The sequence below is a fragment of the Poromitra crassiceps genome (assembly GCF_964638095.1).
Source record: "Poromitra crassiceps genome assembly, chromosome: 17".
Classification (NCBI taxonomy): Eukaryota; Metazoa; Chordata; class Actinopteri; order Beryciformes; family Melamphaidae; genus Poromitra; species Poromitra crassiceps.
In genome coordinates this window covers 29163725-29180223 of record NC_139635.1, presented here as the reverse complement: position 1 = coordinate 29180223, position 16499 = coordinate 29163725, and the positions used below count along the sequence as shown (strand labels likewise).

The following is a 16499-nucleotide window of genomic DNA, read 5'->3' as shown; positions in this document are numbered from 1 at the left end:
AAGTAAGCCATGGTATTCCCTTCAAGGCTAAAGAGATGGAACTGGCACTTGTCCTCCTGGTCGTCACAACTGGTGAGTCACCATAAAATACACTCTCTAATGTTCCGAGTTAAAGGCTGATGAGCCAATCTGATGTTGATTGTTTTTAGCTATACTGAAAAATTCCCAATGGCCTGTGCTTTTGCACTCGCTCTCTGTGTTTCTTAGTGTCTGGGTGTGGCGTACCCAGCCACCAGCCCAGCACCAGCAGGGTGGTAAACGGGGAAGAAGCACATCCTTACAGCTGGCCATGGCAGGTAGGTCCATGCAAACACTCTCCTATGAATATATGGGTATTTCGAAATCAAATTGAATGTTTAGATAATTTCTCAGTAAATTCCAAGAGTGTAGAAGAGCCCAAGAAATGCATAATAATCCAAAGTGAAATGAGGCAAGCAATTTTGGATTGTAATCAGAGTATAATTGGGGGGGTAAATGTACCAAGTTGTCCTACTCTGGAACATAGCAGGTTTATAGAACTGACTAGTAGGGCTGTGGCGATTCACTTATCTCCCGATTCGATACTATCACGATTCTTGGGTGCCGATTCGATTTATATTGCGATTCTACGATTATTGCGATTCTACGATTATTGCGATTCGATATTACGATTTATTGCGATTTTTGTTTATTTTTTTCTTTTACTTTTTCAGTTTGTTTGCTTTTTTACACTAGATTAGAACATGGGAAAAGTTGAATCATACACTAGAGACTGTATATATATCATGAGTAGGGCTGGGCGATATATAGTTAAAAACAGATGCGGACTGGGATCATAATTCAGGCCGGGCATTAGATACCAAGCAGGCCAGGCCGATATGGGCCGACGCCTGTGAAATTTGGGCCGTTTGAAGCCCAATTTGGGCCGTTTGAAGCCAGATTTGGGCCATTTGAAGTCCAATTTTACAATGAGATGCACCCACTTTAACCCTGAAGTGTAATTATTACGACTAACTAATAAAGTAATAAAACCACTAGTAAACCAGTAGGCGGCACCTGGGCTGCTGTTCAGTGAGTGGCCTGACTGCAAGCACCCAATTTTTTTTCTTTTTTCTTTTGCGATTATCGATTCTGGCATAAAAGATCGATTAAAAAAATCGTGACATTAAAAATCGCGATACTTAGGTGAATCGATTTTTTCCCCCACCCCTACTGACTAGACCTCCAACGGTCCTTTGGGAACTGACCACTACAGAGGAAGTAGTGACATCATGAATCAATATCATTGGTAGTTATCACACATTAAAAGAAAGCATGACTTTGAGCCACTGTAACACATTATGCACATCAGATGAGCATATTGGTGTTACTTGTTTTCATTGATTAATCGGATCACAATGATTTTGGCATTAGCTATATATTTTGTCAGTGAGCTAAATTTGGTTTCATTTTACTCTTAGGTCTCTTTGGAGTCTTTCTTCCCCACTTGTGGAGGAACACTAATCGCTCCTAACTGGGTCTTGACTGCTGCACACTGCATCACGTGAGGAAATGTTGATTTGTGAAATAAAATAAAGCTTGAAATCAGAGAGAAGGGACCATGATATGTCTCCTTCATTAATGCACGTTTATCCTGCAATGGTCACCCAACATTTCCAGATCGGAACAAGACAACTGAACCAGACATAGTGCTGATAATGTGCTTGCCCTTGACATTTAGTATCCTTTATGATATGGTCATTGAGACCTTTTACATAAGGTGTTAAAATATCAGAAGCAATTACCCTCTATACACCATTAACATGTAGCAGCGTAATACCAATGGGTAGATTCACATGTTACATTATTCCTTTCTCGTGTTCTTTTTTTACTTTATGTACAGGTTCCACACGTACAGAGTGGTTCTTGCTGAGCATGACATGAAGAAGGAGGAAGGACCTGAACAGTCCATTATGGTGGAGAAGATGTTCCTCCATCCCAAATGGAACGACAACTGTGTTTCTTGTGGGTAGGCTGTCACCACCTTCTACACATATTCACCCTGGTGCTTTAGATATGGCTACGCAGGTGGTGGATTAGCAAGGAAAAGGGTGAGAAACAAATAGTCCAGAGCGTGATAATGTAAATACATCCTTGAACAAGGTGCTTACCCTGAGAATTTCCGTAGACAAGCAGCTGAGCAAATAAGTTGAGTAAATGGCAACGACGCCGCCTTACCCTATAAACAAACTTTCTAATAGAATGCATCCATTTAAAAAGTGTACATCTTTAACATATTTTGTTCTTGTTTCATCCCGTTATATTTAGGAATGACATTGCCCTGCTCAAGCTGGAGAAGAGTGCTGTTATTAATGACAAAGTGCAGCTGGCCTGCCTGCCAGAGGATGGTGCCGCTCTGGCCCACAACCAGCCGTGCTATGTCACAGGCTGGGGTCGTCTCTACTGTAAGACCCAACACTTCAACACCAATCTCACATAGTGAGGCATCAAATATTATTATTTGATGTAAATATTAATATTACGCTCAGCTGTTATAACACTATTTGGTACAAGGAGCTGAAAATGAACGTGCATGTAATTTATTTAATACAGGTCAGATAGATTAACTTTAGCTCTCTCTTAGCCGGTGGGCCCCAGGCAACCAAGCTGCAGCAGGCCCTGCTTCCCGTGGTGGAGCAGAGTATCTGTGGCCGCAGCGACTGGTGGGGCAGCTCAGTGAAGACAACCATGGTCTGTGCAGGAGGAGAGAGCAAGTCAGCGTGCCATGTGAGTAACGGCCACAAAACCTCTTCAACCACCAATGGGAGAGCACATACAGTCTCTATGAGCCAACCACAAAACGTCTTCAACCACCAATGGGAGAGCACATAGTCTCTATGAGCCGACTTTGTCTGCATTTTGTTTGTGCAAAGCAAATTGGTATTATTTTTCAAATTGCTGTACACACAATATCTGCCATCTCCTTCCAGGGCGACTCTGGAGGCCCTCTGAACTGTAAGGGCAGAGATGGACGATGGTATGTCCAAGGAGTGACCAGTTTTGTGGACGGACGCGGCTGTAACACCCCCCAGAGGCCCACAGTCTTTACCCGCGTCGCCTCTTTCATCCCCTGGATCACTGAGGTGAACATGAAGCCACACAGTAGAGATACATGATTGCATATTTTCAGACTTGTGAAAAGCACAGTAAGTGGTGGTGTTTTTGAAATGTTAAAAAAGTTAACTTTGTTTCATCTCTTTGCAGACAATGGCCCAAAACTGAAGAGGTTTTCGATATGCTGTGATTATGCAATAAAAGGACTTCTAACTCTGCTATATTCGTCCTGCATTTAATAAAAAATGAATAAGATACAAAATCATTAGAAATATATTCACAACGTAAAATATCATTTTAATCAGTTTAAACAATCTATAATAGCCTAATAGGACATAGATGAACCTCAACATATATTTAACATGGTAAACATTGAAATCTTCATTTTGTCATCAGTGTAAGTGTGAATTTTGGTCAAGCAACGCCATCAAAACTCATCATATCCCACAAGCATTCCTCTATCCAGCAGGCCTTGACTTGACCTCATCCAGCAGACCTGGGCATTATGCTGGCCGTGGGGCAGAACCGGCCCTGATGATGGTTCTGCCTGGCCCGGGAGGTCTAAGACAAACCACATCATTTTATTTATGAAGCTAGAAAAAAATGGAATGAGATGACCTAAATTGGTTTGTAGTGATTTTCAATATAATAAATGCTGAAGAATAGGTGCACTGTATGTTTTCTATGATTTAATCTAGTGATCAAATTAGAGTTCGGCCATGATTTCTTTTTGTGCCCCTAGCAACAATCTGTGCCCCCCAGGAAAAATTGCCCACCCCGCCATACAGTATGCTGTGTGAACCTGTAAAATCATGCGTCTGAGGGCGTCCAGGTGAAGAAGTCTATTCCCCGCAGCTCCTCAGGTAAGTACTCCTGCTCTACAGGTGCGCTGAAGGCTGGGTTGTATTTGTAGTCTTTAGCGTAGCCCAGGTCTTTCATGAGCCTGGTGGGGGCGTTGCGAAGGTGCAGGGGCACAGACGGCAGGGGGCCTTTGTGGTTCCTCAGACAGCTCTTCACATTACCGTAGGCCTTGTAGATCTGCACAGACTTGGGCGCTCGTGCCAGATACACCACACACTGAGCCAGGATCACCTGTGGAGCAAAGGATGAGAGGACAGAGGGCACAGGGGTAAGACGCTAAGATACAACCCTGGGTAACTGGGTGTCCGGGTAGTGCAGCGGTAGATTCCCTGCCTGCCAACACGAGGGTCGCAGGTTCGATGCCCCGTGTTACCTCCGGCGTGGTCGGCGTCCACACAGGCACAATTGGCCGTGTCTGCGGGTGGGAAGCTGGATTAAGCGATTGGTCAGCTTACCTCACATTCAGGCATCCCAATGAAGTGACAGGCCTGGAAGGCAGACACAGCCTGAGGAAGGGCAGAGGGATCTGCCATACCTGACCAAGAGACACACAAACATCCAGTCAGACCGACTCAGAAAAATCATACATTTCTATATTTAAAACCGTCTACTGTACATCTTTCTCATTCCGACCTTTGACCCAGGGCCAAAGTTGGTATTCCCAGCGGTGATACAGAAGCCGCTGCTTCATGTTTGTTTTCATCGTAGTTAGGAACATGATAATTAGCAATCGGCCTGTCAGCAAATGTTTGAGGTTCAATTTCACATTGCTTTTTAAAGAGAGCAATCCTTCTGTCAGTGTCAGCAGGCTGTGTGCAGTGATTCAGAAAAGGATGACATCATTCAAAAAGTATGAGATAATATATATAATAATATAATTTGACGTACCCACATCCTCGCTGGCGAAGCGGACCAGCCTGCGAGCCACATACAGTGGATCCTCCCCGCCCTCCAGCATGCGGCCCAGCCAGTAGAGGGCGGCGTTCTCATGGGAACCTCTCATAGACTTATGCAACGCTGAGATACAGTTGTAGTGTTCCTCTCCTAACACGTACAGCACACGGGCGGGCACACGCACATGCACACGCACACGCACACACGCACACACGCACACACACACACACACACACACACACACACACACACACACACACACACACACACACACACACACACGTTGGGTTAGGGAGAATACAATAAATATGGATTATACCTCAGCTGGCATGTCATCAACTCATTTGCATTGTTTTAATCTGTCACCTAAGCCACGGTATGCTGCAAAAACACAAAGGAATAAAGCGGTTACATGAACAAAACCTTTTATAAAGCTGTGATGAAAGGCAGCATGCTGGCTCCTTTAAGGCCACCGGTCAAGCTGAGGGGCAGTTTCAGCACCCTGTGAAGCAGGGAACAGTAAATCTGGACCTACAGGGACAGCTGACTGTTACATAACAGGACAGCATGAAGGACTGTTGAAAGTCTTAAGGCTAATGTCCACCAGCTCCGGAACAGATGTGGTATACGGCTCCAAACAGACACACACTCATGTAATGTGTCAGACGCATGCAGGATCCGACAAAAATAGGTGCGTCATTTTTCCATACCGCATATTGCTCATCTATTAACATGGACGAGAGTCGATCCGGCAGTTTTACCGGATCCGCAACGCAGGCATAACGCATCTATCTGGTGTGCATTGCCTGTTAGATTGGATAGGGCCCGCAAGCACACGAGTCACGACGCCAACGGGCTCCGGGCTCTTCCTCATACAGAGGAAGTCTTCCTCACACAGAGGAAGTCTTCCTCACACAGAGGAAGTCATCCTCATACAGAGGAAGTCTTCCTCACACAGAGGAAGTCTTCCTCACACAGAGGAAGTCTTCCTCACACAGAGGAAGACTGTGATTGCGGTTTCTGTAGCAAGTGGGTTTTTAGAGGGTGGGGTTGCTAGCCCCGCGCCCCCCATTAACCCTAACATACATGTCTTTAATGGTGGGAGGAAACCCACGGGAACACGGGGAGAACATGCAAACTCCACACAAAGGACCTGGGACAGACCGGGGGTTCGAACCCATGCCCTTCTTGTCCTGAGCCACCGTGCCGCAAAGATGGTATGAGAGGGAGTTATCAGTGGGAAGAGGCTGTGTGATGCCAAAGGGTTTGGACAACTGAGATACTTTGTGCTCTTACTGTCACAGACAACACACTGCCAGCTCTCAACAGACAGCTTTACAAAGTAGCAGCAAAAACAAGAGTGTGACACTTTATAGGTGCTTGGGTGAAGGAGTGACTTCTACTGTACTGCCCCCTGGTGTCCAAGCGCATAATGTATTTCCCTTATGTACAGGGGTTCTCAAAGTCTGAGGCTGTCGGCCTCCAGACACACAAAGCTTGGGGACAACCCCCCACCCCCGCCCGTTTACTTGCTTACTAAATTCCGGGATGCCTATGGGATCATGATTATGTTATTTCATCCCAATTGAGCATTTATTTGTTCCCGACTCTGGGAAAGTGGGAAAAACAGTAAAATCCTCCTCCAATACTGCTGGATCTCTGAACTCTTAACCAAATCACACACATTTAGGCTATTCTATGTGATATCCCTTTGATAAGTAATGTAATAATTAATGTATCCCCCCCCTAGCCTGGGTAAACCCATCCCCCACGTGACCTGCTCTCAGACCTGTTCTCAGTCACTATGACTGGGAACTGAGAGAGCAGGTCACGTGGGGGCTGGGTTTACCTAGGCTATCCCCCCCCCCCCCACTTCCATTCACTGAGCCTCACTGAAACTATTTGGAGCCCCCCTGGGGACGCACCCCTGCAACTTTGAAAACCTCTGCCTTATGGCATGGCCAAAGGCATACCGTAATTCCCCTAAGCAGTGCACAATTCAAAGAGCACATGAATGAACAAACCATGGCTATAAACACGTCCATATTAAACGGATAGTTGACTTTATCATCTTATTAATACATTTAATATGAAAGCCTTATGACCGCAGGATATTAAGTTATTTTAAAGTTAGTGAAAGGTGGGAATATTGATGGCAAGTGTTCTGCTGAAGTCTCTGAGAGGACGTTTACGATGTGGATTTGTGAAAGATGTCAACGTGTTTATGTACAGAAATAAATGTGTGGGCGGAGACAAAATCCTGAAGCATTAAGGGGTTAACACAGCTATTTGGGCCTCTTATCTCTTGGAGCCTCTTGCACACCAGTTATGACACAAACAATGCAGCTGTTGGATTGCTCCTGTGGTCAAATAGCATTGCCACTGGGTCCTAAAGCTATAAAGATACAGACTTTTGTCAACACCAGGTAGCAGAGGAAGGGGAGAGCGATTTCATTCTTAACTAGGGTTGGGTACCGATTACCGAAACCCAGTACCAATATGGTACTGGTACTTTTACGACCGGCACTACCGTTACCGAATTGCAACGCAGATTTAGGTGCCTCATTTAGGTGCCATGCCCGAGCTGCTGAGTGAAATATCCGCCCTCCAGTGCTCTGAAACCAGCGCTGCACACACCTTCACTAACAGGGCATAACACATACTGTACAATTATTGTTTGAAATGCCCTTTACAGCCTCTTAAAAAAAAAAAAAAAAAAAAAGTTTAAATCTGTACCGTTTCAGGCACTGTTTAGACACCGGTACCGTTTTAGAAGTATCGCTTTAGCACCGGTATCGAAAAATATTAAAACGATACCATCCCTACTGCCGCAACCTGACATCCAAGGTCCCTATTTAAAAACAAACAAAACAACAAACACTTCAGTGGTGTAAACTACACAGGGCTTGATGATGATCTCTACACACTTGTTTTTTTCAATCTCCATTTATTTATTATTTTAGGAAGCAGAAACTGAACATTTGTACTTTTAAATTTAAGCTAAAGTAATTTATAATTACATAATTGCCAGCAAGTCATTAATTTGAGAGTACCGTAAATTTCGGACTATAAGCCGTGGCTTTTCCCCCGTTTTTTGCCCCCTGCGGCTTATATAACGGTGCGGCTTATCTATGGATTTTTTCAGCAAAAAAAAAAAAAAAAAACGGAATTCTCTCTTCTTTAGCACTCTTTCTAACTATAAATCCACTTCTGTTTTAATTTCCTCTCTTGCCCTCTTTTCACCACACCGCGGACACTGTGTGCACTGTAAAAAAAAACACAGGTGGTGTTGTGTTATGTTGTTTTGTTGAAATGTTAATAAATGGGAGCTTCCTCAAACAGCCATCTCTTTCCCGACAATCCCCTCTGTGCACGAACCCTTACATATGGTAATTAAACATTAACACATTGAGTGCCAAGGACGTCTCTGGACATCCTATAAAAATGTAACGAGGAGTGCCAAGGACGTCTGTGGACGTCCTAAAATCATAATTCATATTATTCCATAATTCTGCTGTTTAAGGTCATACCTAGCCAGTGAGCATGAATCCCTTCAAGGGATCACACGGCGCCACCTTAAACATCGACACTGGAGCTGCGCCACCCACCTCAGATCCTTTACTTTGTGCAGGAGACAGCAGGGAAAGACGTGATCAAAGTGGAAACCGATGCATGCTTCAGCCAGAGCCGTATAGATTGCTCTGTCTGCAGCGGAGCGGACAGTTGGCTCGGCTGCATCCGTGCCCACAACTGAGCTCTTATGCTTCTATCTATCTTCTATCTATCTGTTTCTCCACACGATTCCCTGCCAGAAAGCCAGCACCCGAAGCCGAACGGCCAAGCCCTGTCTGCAGCGGAGCGGACAGTTGGCTCGGCTGCATCCGTGCCCACAACTGAGCTCTTATGCTTCTATCTATCTTCTATCTATCTGTTTCTCCACACGATTCCCTGCCAGAAAGCCAGCACCCGAAGCCGAACGGCCAAGCCCTTTTCGTTCAGTCGCGTTTGGCATTTCCTTGTTGCGCTAGGATCCGTCCGGGGCAAAAACGGAGTCAGACTCTGTGCGTGTGGGGAGGAGCCCGCAGCTCAGAGGTGGAGAGGGGGGGGGGGGGGGGGGGAGAGGGGGGTGGGGGGTGCAGGCTGCACAGAAACCACACCACGCCACCACATCAGAAAACACCAGCCAGAGTCAGTGAATGTGCTCGAAATTAGAGTGCAAAAAGTATCATAAAAGTCACTATATCTTGAAAAGTAAAAAAAAACGACAGAAAACCCTTGAAAGTGCACTTCTTACAGAGGCTGTCATTTCATAATGGAACTGTCTAGAAACAAAATTTCTTCTTTGGAAGAAGCAGGAGTGTTCAATGTTTCATTAGAGTCCAGCCCTCTCAATATAGCCCTAATAGAAAAAATTCTATAGCTGTTTTCAACTGAATGGAAGTGAATCTGGCACAGGCTCCAGACAATTTTACTGAAGCGCTGTGGCACTCAATGTGTTAAAACACAATTTAAAAAAAAAAAAAAAAAAAAAAAAAAAAACATTAAAAACACCTGCGGCTTATAGTCCGGTGCGGCTTATATATGTAACAAACAGGCAATTTTGCTGCTGCGGCTTATACTCCGGTGCGGCTTATAGTGCGGAAATTACGGTAATTGAAATGAGTTGAGAGAGAAACCAAAAATAATCTCATCGAGTTCAATTTCTTCCTACGCTACACTGGAAGAATGAGCTTCCTCAGAGAATGACAACCTTTTCATATTCACTGGGTAACCTGGTAGGATTGGAGACCCAAATGGAACATGAAAGCAACATGACCAGAACCTGAAGGTGAGAAAACTAGCTTCCCCATTAAGGGTAACTTGAGTTTACAAAAAACTTGGACCAAACACATTCTACATATTGTGTAGAGTCATACAGGAAGTGCTATAGTTGAACATAGCAGCATAGTGATATCAAAGGAATGTGTCTGCTGTTGAGTCATTCAGTAGTGCATCAGTCTATCAGTCCATCAGTGAAGCCAGGACATGCTGAAAGACTAGATGTGCGTTTTGGCACTTTGGGGGGCACGGTGTTCCTTGGCAAGGAAAGACGTACGGAGACAAACACGTGTGAATCACAACATCACTATTCACACGGTCTACCTCTGTCGTCTGACTGCTCAGGGACCTGCTATATTGGGCAGCTGTAGATTCTGAACAGAGATCACTAAGTAGACCAAAGCCCTTTTCCCACATGCGCTTTGTACCGCAAAATGACCGGAACGTGGTCTAATGCCTGCATGTGAGAAAGGCGCCGTGCCGGTATAAGCGCGACCCCGTCGTCCCCGACATTTCACCAGTTTCGAGCCAGTCAGAAGAGCGGTATGCTCTTAAGGGGACGCAAGTGGAAACGGGTCCAGTCATTTTCCGCGACAGCAGTCCTTCAATCATGCGCAGCTTAATGTTCCAGCGGGCATAATCTAATCATTCGCGCACATTAAAGCAAACTGGCGAAATGATCTTGTGATAGGCAGCCTAATAAGAGCAGTATGTCAGCTTGCTGATTTCCGAAGGCAACCCCGGACACATCAAACGAAGCCAGTCTGTAAAAAGTGCTTCAACGCGACGCAGGTGAACGGATAAACATCGAACCAGCAACTATTTCTCTCAGACACGGATCCCAACTTCTTCAAAGTGCATCATCTAATCATTCGCGCACATCAAAGCAAACTACTTCGACATTTCGCTTCGTGCATTTGCTTTCTCTACATACATACAAGCGGTGAGCAGCTTGCAAGCCTTTCTCGCTGTGTCTGTCCGTGGCTGCTGCTCTCGAGCAGAGAGGGAGGGGGTAAATCGGCTGTGTTTATTACGCTGGCGGCTTGACGCTGCTCTTAAGTCAAACGAGTGTGATTTATTGTGTGACAACTGACAAGCGAACTTATTTCGAGTTTTGCCGACCCCCCAAATAAGCTCCCCCCTCCCCCCGCCCCCCCAACATACAGGAAAATTGGCTGATAGATTCCCACATGCGCGAGCCGAAGTGTGAAGGGAAATGTCCGATATTGACTTACAGGTAATTTTCCGGTACGCATGTGGGAAAACTGCTGTGATCTGTATCTGTGGGCTTACCTGCTTTGTCATAGAGGATATGGGACCTCTGAAGACCCTCCTTGACATGATCCTCCTGCACCAGTATCTCCTGAGGAGAACAGTCCTGTGTTAACTGGTTGGACTGGGCCAAGCTCACCCGAGCCTGAACAGCCAGCTGGAGACCGTTGAGTCCTGCCCGGGCATCACCGTCGCAAAGATGAGCTATGGTGTCCAGAGCTTTCTGTTCAATGTAGATCTTTGGCCTGCGGGGGGGGACAAACCAAAATCAAAGTCATTTTACGAATAATAGTTTTGATCATAATCCTTTCTTTTGCGAGGAAGCAACAGACAAGGAATCCAAATCTGAATCTAAAAACGTTACTTGTATTATTTAATTACATCAAAGATAAATTTAAACTTTTCATTTAACAAGTGGTCTGACAGTAAGGACACTGTAGTCTTATCATATTACATCTAACGGAGAACATTCATTCTAGGGTGCCGACTCAAATGACCGCTTGGTGCTAGCGATCCCCCAAGGACGCCAGGGACACAGTATTCTGATGAAACCTCTTCCGATTTCTTTGCCAACCCCCCGCTGTGTTATGTCCCCACTGTGAACGGCCCTTGCTGACAAGTCCCCTGGGGGGCTGCCAGTGTTTTTAACTGCTTAGAAACACAAGTATGGTGACAAAAACTAGACCCCCATGGAGGGTTTCTATAGTTAGGCAAAGGCAGCGTCATCAGTGTCTGTGGCACGTGCATTAACACGTCAACAAACTCTTCTGCCTGCTTCTGTTTTCTTCAAGCAAAGAAAAAACGTTGTTCACTCTGTATGGAAAAATATACTAAACCAACGTATGCGAACCACACATTTTTTGTCTGTTATTATTATTATTATTATTGGTCACTGATCATCTTCACTAGATTCCCAGAGGAAGGAGCACTTACTCGTGTCCATCCGTCTGGTCTTGATCCTGGGGACTGCTGGGCTCTTGTCCCAGTACCCTGATCCCCAGGGAGGCCACGGCCCTGCGCAGGATGGAGCCCATGGCCTCCACAGACAGCTTGTCCAGCACCAGCACCCTGCACCTGCTCAACAGGGCCGCGTTCACCTGGAACGACGGGTTCTCTGTGGTCGCCCCGATCAGGGTCACCGTCCCACACTCCACGTGTGGAAGGAATGTGTCCTACACACACACGCGGGGACGCACACGCACACACACACGCGCGCGCACACACACACACACACACACACACACAGTGAGAGAAAAGGAGTGAACAACAGGGAGGACAAGAGGTGAAAACACCGATCTAAACATCTCTAAACAGAAAGAAAATATCAAGAATAAGTCTTTGTTCTAGGTAGGGATGTCAACGGTTAACCGTTAATCGATTAACCGTCGCTAACGTCGTTGTTCGGTTATTGCTGACGGTCTATCAGTTAATATTAAACATTTTTTTTTTTTTTTTTGTCTATTTACGGTACTCAATGAGCTCATGCCCAAACAAGGCGTGTTTATTTAGATGCTGAAATGTTAATGCTTTTTGTGTTAGAAATTCTAACACAAAAATAATTTGTGTTGAAATGTTGATGCTTTTTGTTAATGCTTGTTAATGCTTTTTGTGTTAGAAATTCTAACACAAAAAGCATTAACATTTCAGCATCTAAATAGACACGCCTTGTTTGGGCATGAGCTCATTGAGTAAATAGACAATTTTTTTTTTTTTTTTTAATATTAAAAAATTATGAATTAACCGATAGGTTAATCGATTATTAGCGTCGGTTAATCGAAAGTGAAATTAACCGAAAATTGACATCCCTAGTTCTAGGATGTTCTTTGTTCAGTCCTAGGATGATTTTCTACAGTTAATAGAGTTCTAGATGAAAATATTGGAAGCAGTGATGATGATGACATCAGCTATGCTGGCAATTTCACTGAAAATACAGAACTGCACATTTCCAGTCTAAATCCCATGCTTTTTTGTGGACTTTAATGTAATGAGTGGATTTGGACATTTTGGCTGGTGTTCACCAGGGTGTTTATAGATAGCTTCAGATGTTTCTTCACCACAACAAGTAGGCTATCTTTGACGGTTAAATGACAGTGGGTCCCTAAATGAAGAGTCTGACTGAACAACAGGTTTTTTTGCATATCTTGAGATTCCTTGGTGAAATTCTGAACCTTGTCATTTACCAAATTTATTTTCTGTCCTTTTCAGACTTTCATAGAAAACAATGTTTTTGAATAATATGTTCCCCACACTTCCTGAATCACTACAGTATTTCTGTGCTGTAGTGGACAATCTTCAGTAAGAATACAAACCTACTGATACAATGTAAACCTACAGTAAGCACAACTAACCTATCTGATAAAGAAATGGAGTGGTTAAACAATCAGTTCCTTTTTTTTTTTTTTTCAACCCCTAATAGGTATTTTAAACACCAATTGGATTGTGGAGCTGCAGCTAAGCTAACATGACAGAATTTGACCTGAACACATCTTACTGGCTAAATCACTGACATACAGTACCTGTTGTGATTTGTTGAAGCGGTGGATTTCATCGATGAACAGGATGGTCTTCCTCTTGCACAGTCGCAGCTCGTTCTGCGCCTGCTTGATCACCTCTCGGACTTCATTGGTGGACGTGCTGGTGGCAGACAGGCTAACAAAACGAGCGGTCCCCTTCTTTTTACTGGTGCTGGCAATGATGTGAGCTAGAGTGGTCTAGAAAAGACACAAAACACAGAGAGAGGGGGGGGGGGGGCATTTTGAATTACTGTATTGCAATGCTAAGAAGGTAGTTTGTAAAGTTTCACAACAACAAATCTAAAATGGAAGCACTTTTTTGCCCCAACAATGAGAGTATCCTAATAATAATGGACACCAGTACCTGCATGCTCCAGTTTTTGAGGCATGTAAATAATTGTTCCAGGTCATGTAATCCACTTAAGAAACTAGAAGAAACACTTAGTTCTGTGCCTAAACCTGAAGACAGTCTCATTAATCATGACTCTACTGTAAATCCTTAAAAGAAGTAGGAACCATTAACTATATTTCCACTTCTCTTTCTAACTTTCTCTTTTAATCACATGCATTGAAGAGCAGTGTAATAAATGCCTATACACCCAAGAGGAGCGAGCAGCAACTATGTTTTACAAGTGAGAGGACAAAAGAGAGCATGAAGTTTAGCTAGCCAAACATCACCAAGGTCTCTCTCTCTACCATGGATGTATTAGGGGGGACACGGTGGCGCAGTGGTAGCACTGTCGCCTCACAGCAAGAAGGTCCTGGGTTCGAGTCCCGCCTGGGACGCTGAGGATGTCCCCGTCCCCATGTCCTCAGTGCCCATGGCCAAAGAAGTGGAAAGTTGTGCAATGGCCAAATCCATCACCTGACCAGAATCCAATTGTGCATGCAGTTCACTTGCTGAAGAAAACACTGAAGGGAAAACGCCCCAAGAACAAGCAGGAACTGAAGACATTTGCAGTGGAGGCCTGCCACCTGGCAGAGCATCACCAGAGACAAACCCCATCATGTGGTGATGTCTATGGGTTCCAGACTTGTCATTAACTGTAAAGGGTTTGCAACCAAAAGTGACAATTTGATTTATTATTATGTTAGTTTGTCCAATTACTTTTGGTGCCTTAAAATCTAATTTTGGAGTCGGACCGTTAAAATGTAATATTAATTCATACACCGTTCACCTGATTTGGATGTAAATACCCTCAAATTAAAGCTGGAAGTCTGCAGTTAAAGCACACCTTGATTGTTTCATTTCAAGTCCATTGTGGTGTACAGAGCCAAAATGATGAAGATTGTGTCCAATGTCCAAATATATCACCTAACTGTACATAATGTAGGTTTGCCTTTTTATGTGTTATACAGGTCACATTCCATTCTGCAGTTGGTGCCATGACAGGTTGGCTATGATAATTACATTAATTTCTCAAGTAATGAAGAGGGCAAATCTATTAGTAACCGTTAGTAACACTAGTCCGTTTATCTCTGATGTAACAGAATACAGTACTATCAATAGACCCATTTTCATAGCAACTGTTTTGAGTTAGTAAAGCAGGAAGTAAATCAGGTGTAACCAATACGAGTGATTGAGGGGCCCTGGCACTGGAACACCTAAATGGAATGGAACGATCGTTAACAGTATTGGTTACACCTGCTTTACTTCCTCCTGCTTTACCACCTCAAAACGGTTGTTGTGAAATGGGTCTACACTCAATCAGCTGTCACTCGGTAAATCACACCTTTCCACACCCAGGCGGCCCCCAGAGGATCAGAGATGGGATTTCCTGCCTGTCCAGAAGCGACCGGAGGAGTGTGTGCTCGCCCACAACTTTGTTTTGACCGAAATATTCCTCCAGTGTGTTTGGTCGCAGCTTATCCGCCAAAGGCTTGTCGATAGTTTGCAGTGCCAGGGTCCGGGACGATGACACCCCGTTTGATGCTTTCATTATCCCGGGTAACGTTACCGACGAGGGCTGGCTGCTCGATTTCTCTGTGCCTGCTGCTCCCAGGTCCGCCTCGTTCTGCAGATTGCGTTTGATCCCTTTGCTGACAGCAGAGCCGGGACTGTTCAGTTCACTTTGAGCCGAAACCTTGTCCTTAGTACTCTTGTTGGTCTGAAACAAGGAGAATAGCGCAGACGACGACGCACCTGGCATGATGGCTGGCGTGGAGGAGCTGCTGACGACAGAGGCACTGTTGTTGTTGAGAACGGCCTCCGCAGAAACGCGTGGTTTCTTTAGAGGCGGTCCGCTCTCTTCTGTTGTCGGAACACTGCTGTCGTTATCCAGCAAGCATCTGTCGAGATGTCCGTTGATTGCGGAAGAGTTGAAATCCTTGGAACAAACTGGACATTGCACCAAGCCCGAAGCTGAAGCTGTCATGTCGCTCGCCATGTTGTTGCTATGCTTCCCGCAAAACTTTTGACCCCTAAACCCATGTGACCATAACATCCGCATTATATATCACTGATATCTGTGCCCTAAACAGAAGTAAGTAATTATTTAACTATAAGCCTATATATTACTTTTCATTTGTTATAAATAGGAAATGTACGAGTAGTTTGTTAATGTAACTTTGGATTATGCTTTCGGATTTGGTTGAAATGCATTGTGGGTTATGTAGTTGTTACTGCTGCAACTTATGCTGACAGTCGATCATCATCATCAGTAAATGGGAGCTGGGGCTCTGTCTGTTTGTCTGTCTGTCCCACTGATGACATCATCAGTGATGTCATAAATTCACTCACACACACACACACACACACACACACACACACACACACAAAGTCACGAGAGAGAGGAGAGGGAGAGGAGGAGAGAGAGAGGGGGGGGGGCTGAGGGAGAGAGAGACTCAAGAGAGGGAGACACTGTGCATGCAACCGTGCGCCAATAGGGCAGGCAAGGCCACACAGCAGCCGATCTGCGGGCAAAGCCGCGCAGCAGAAACAATAGATACATTAAAAATGAGAAATCATTACCGGTTCTATGCTGCTGTTTTATCACAGACTTGCTTAGGTGCAAGTTATGTGCACTTCCAAGTTATTTTATGTGAGTGTACGTTGTTCTTTTCTGTTTT

The 16499-nt window shown here is 44.7% G+C and overlaps 2 protein-coding genes across 2 annotated transcripts; one reads left to right on the top strand and one right to left on the bottom strand.

The window, feature by feature from the left end:
• Positions 1-35: 35 nt before the first annotated feature.
• On the top strand, positions 36-3134 carry LOC310792326 (chymotrypsin-like elastase family member 3B; the record flags this gene model as incomplete). The annotated part of the gene is made up of 7 exons (XM_083654048.1): positions 36-72; positions 208-296; positions 1440-1522; positions 1862-1987; positions 2287-2423; positions 2603-2745; positions 2949-3134. The coding sequence occupies 7 exons, from the start codon at positions 36-38 to the stop codon at positions 3132-3134; spliced, it is 801 nt and encodes a 266-aa protein (XP_083510174.1).
• Positions 3135-3474: 340 nt separating this feature from the next.
• wrnip1 (WRN helicase interacting protein 1) lies at positions 3475-15817 on the bottom strand (the record flags this gene model as incomplete). Its single annotated transcript, XM_083653502.1, has 7 exons — positions 3475-4164; positions 4389-4468; positions 4822-4977; positions 10939-11162; positions 11851-12089; positions 13434-13628; positions 15164-15817. The coding sequence occupies 7 exons, from the start codon at positions 15815-15817 to the stop codon at positions 3883-3885; spliced, it is 1830 nt and encodes a 609-aa protein (XP_083509628.1). The 3' UTR covers positions 3475-3882.
• Positions 15818-16499: the final 682 nt, after the last annotated feature.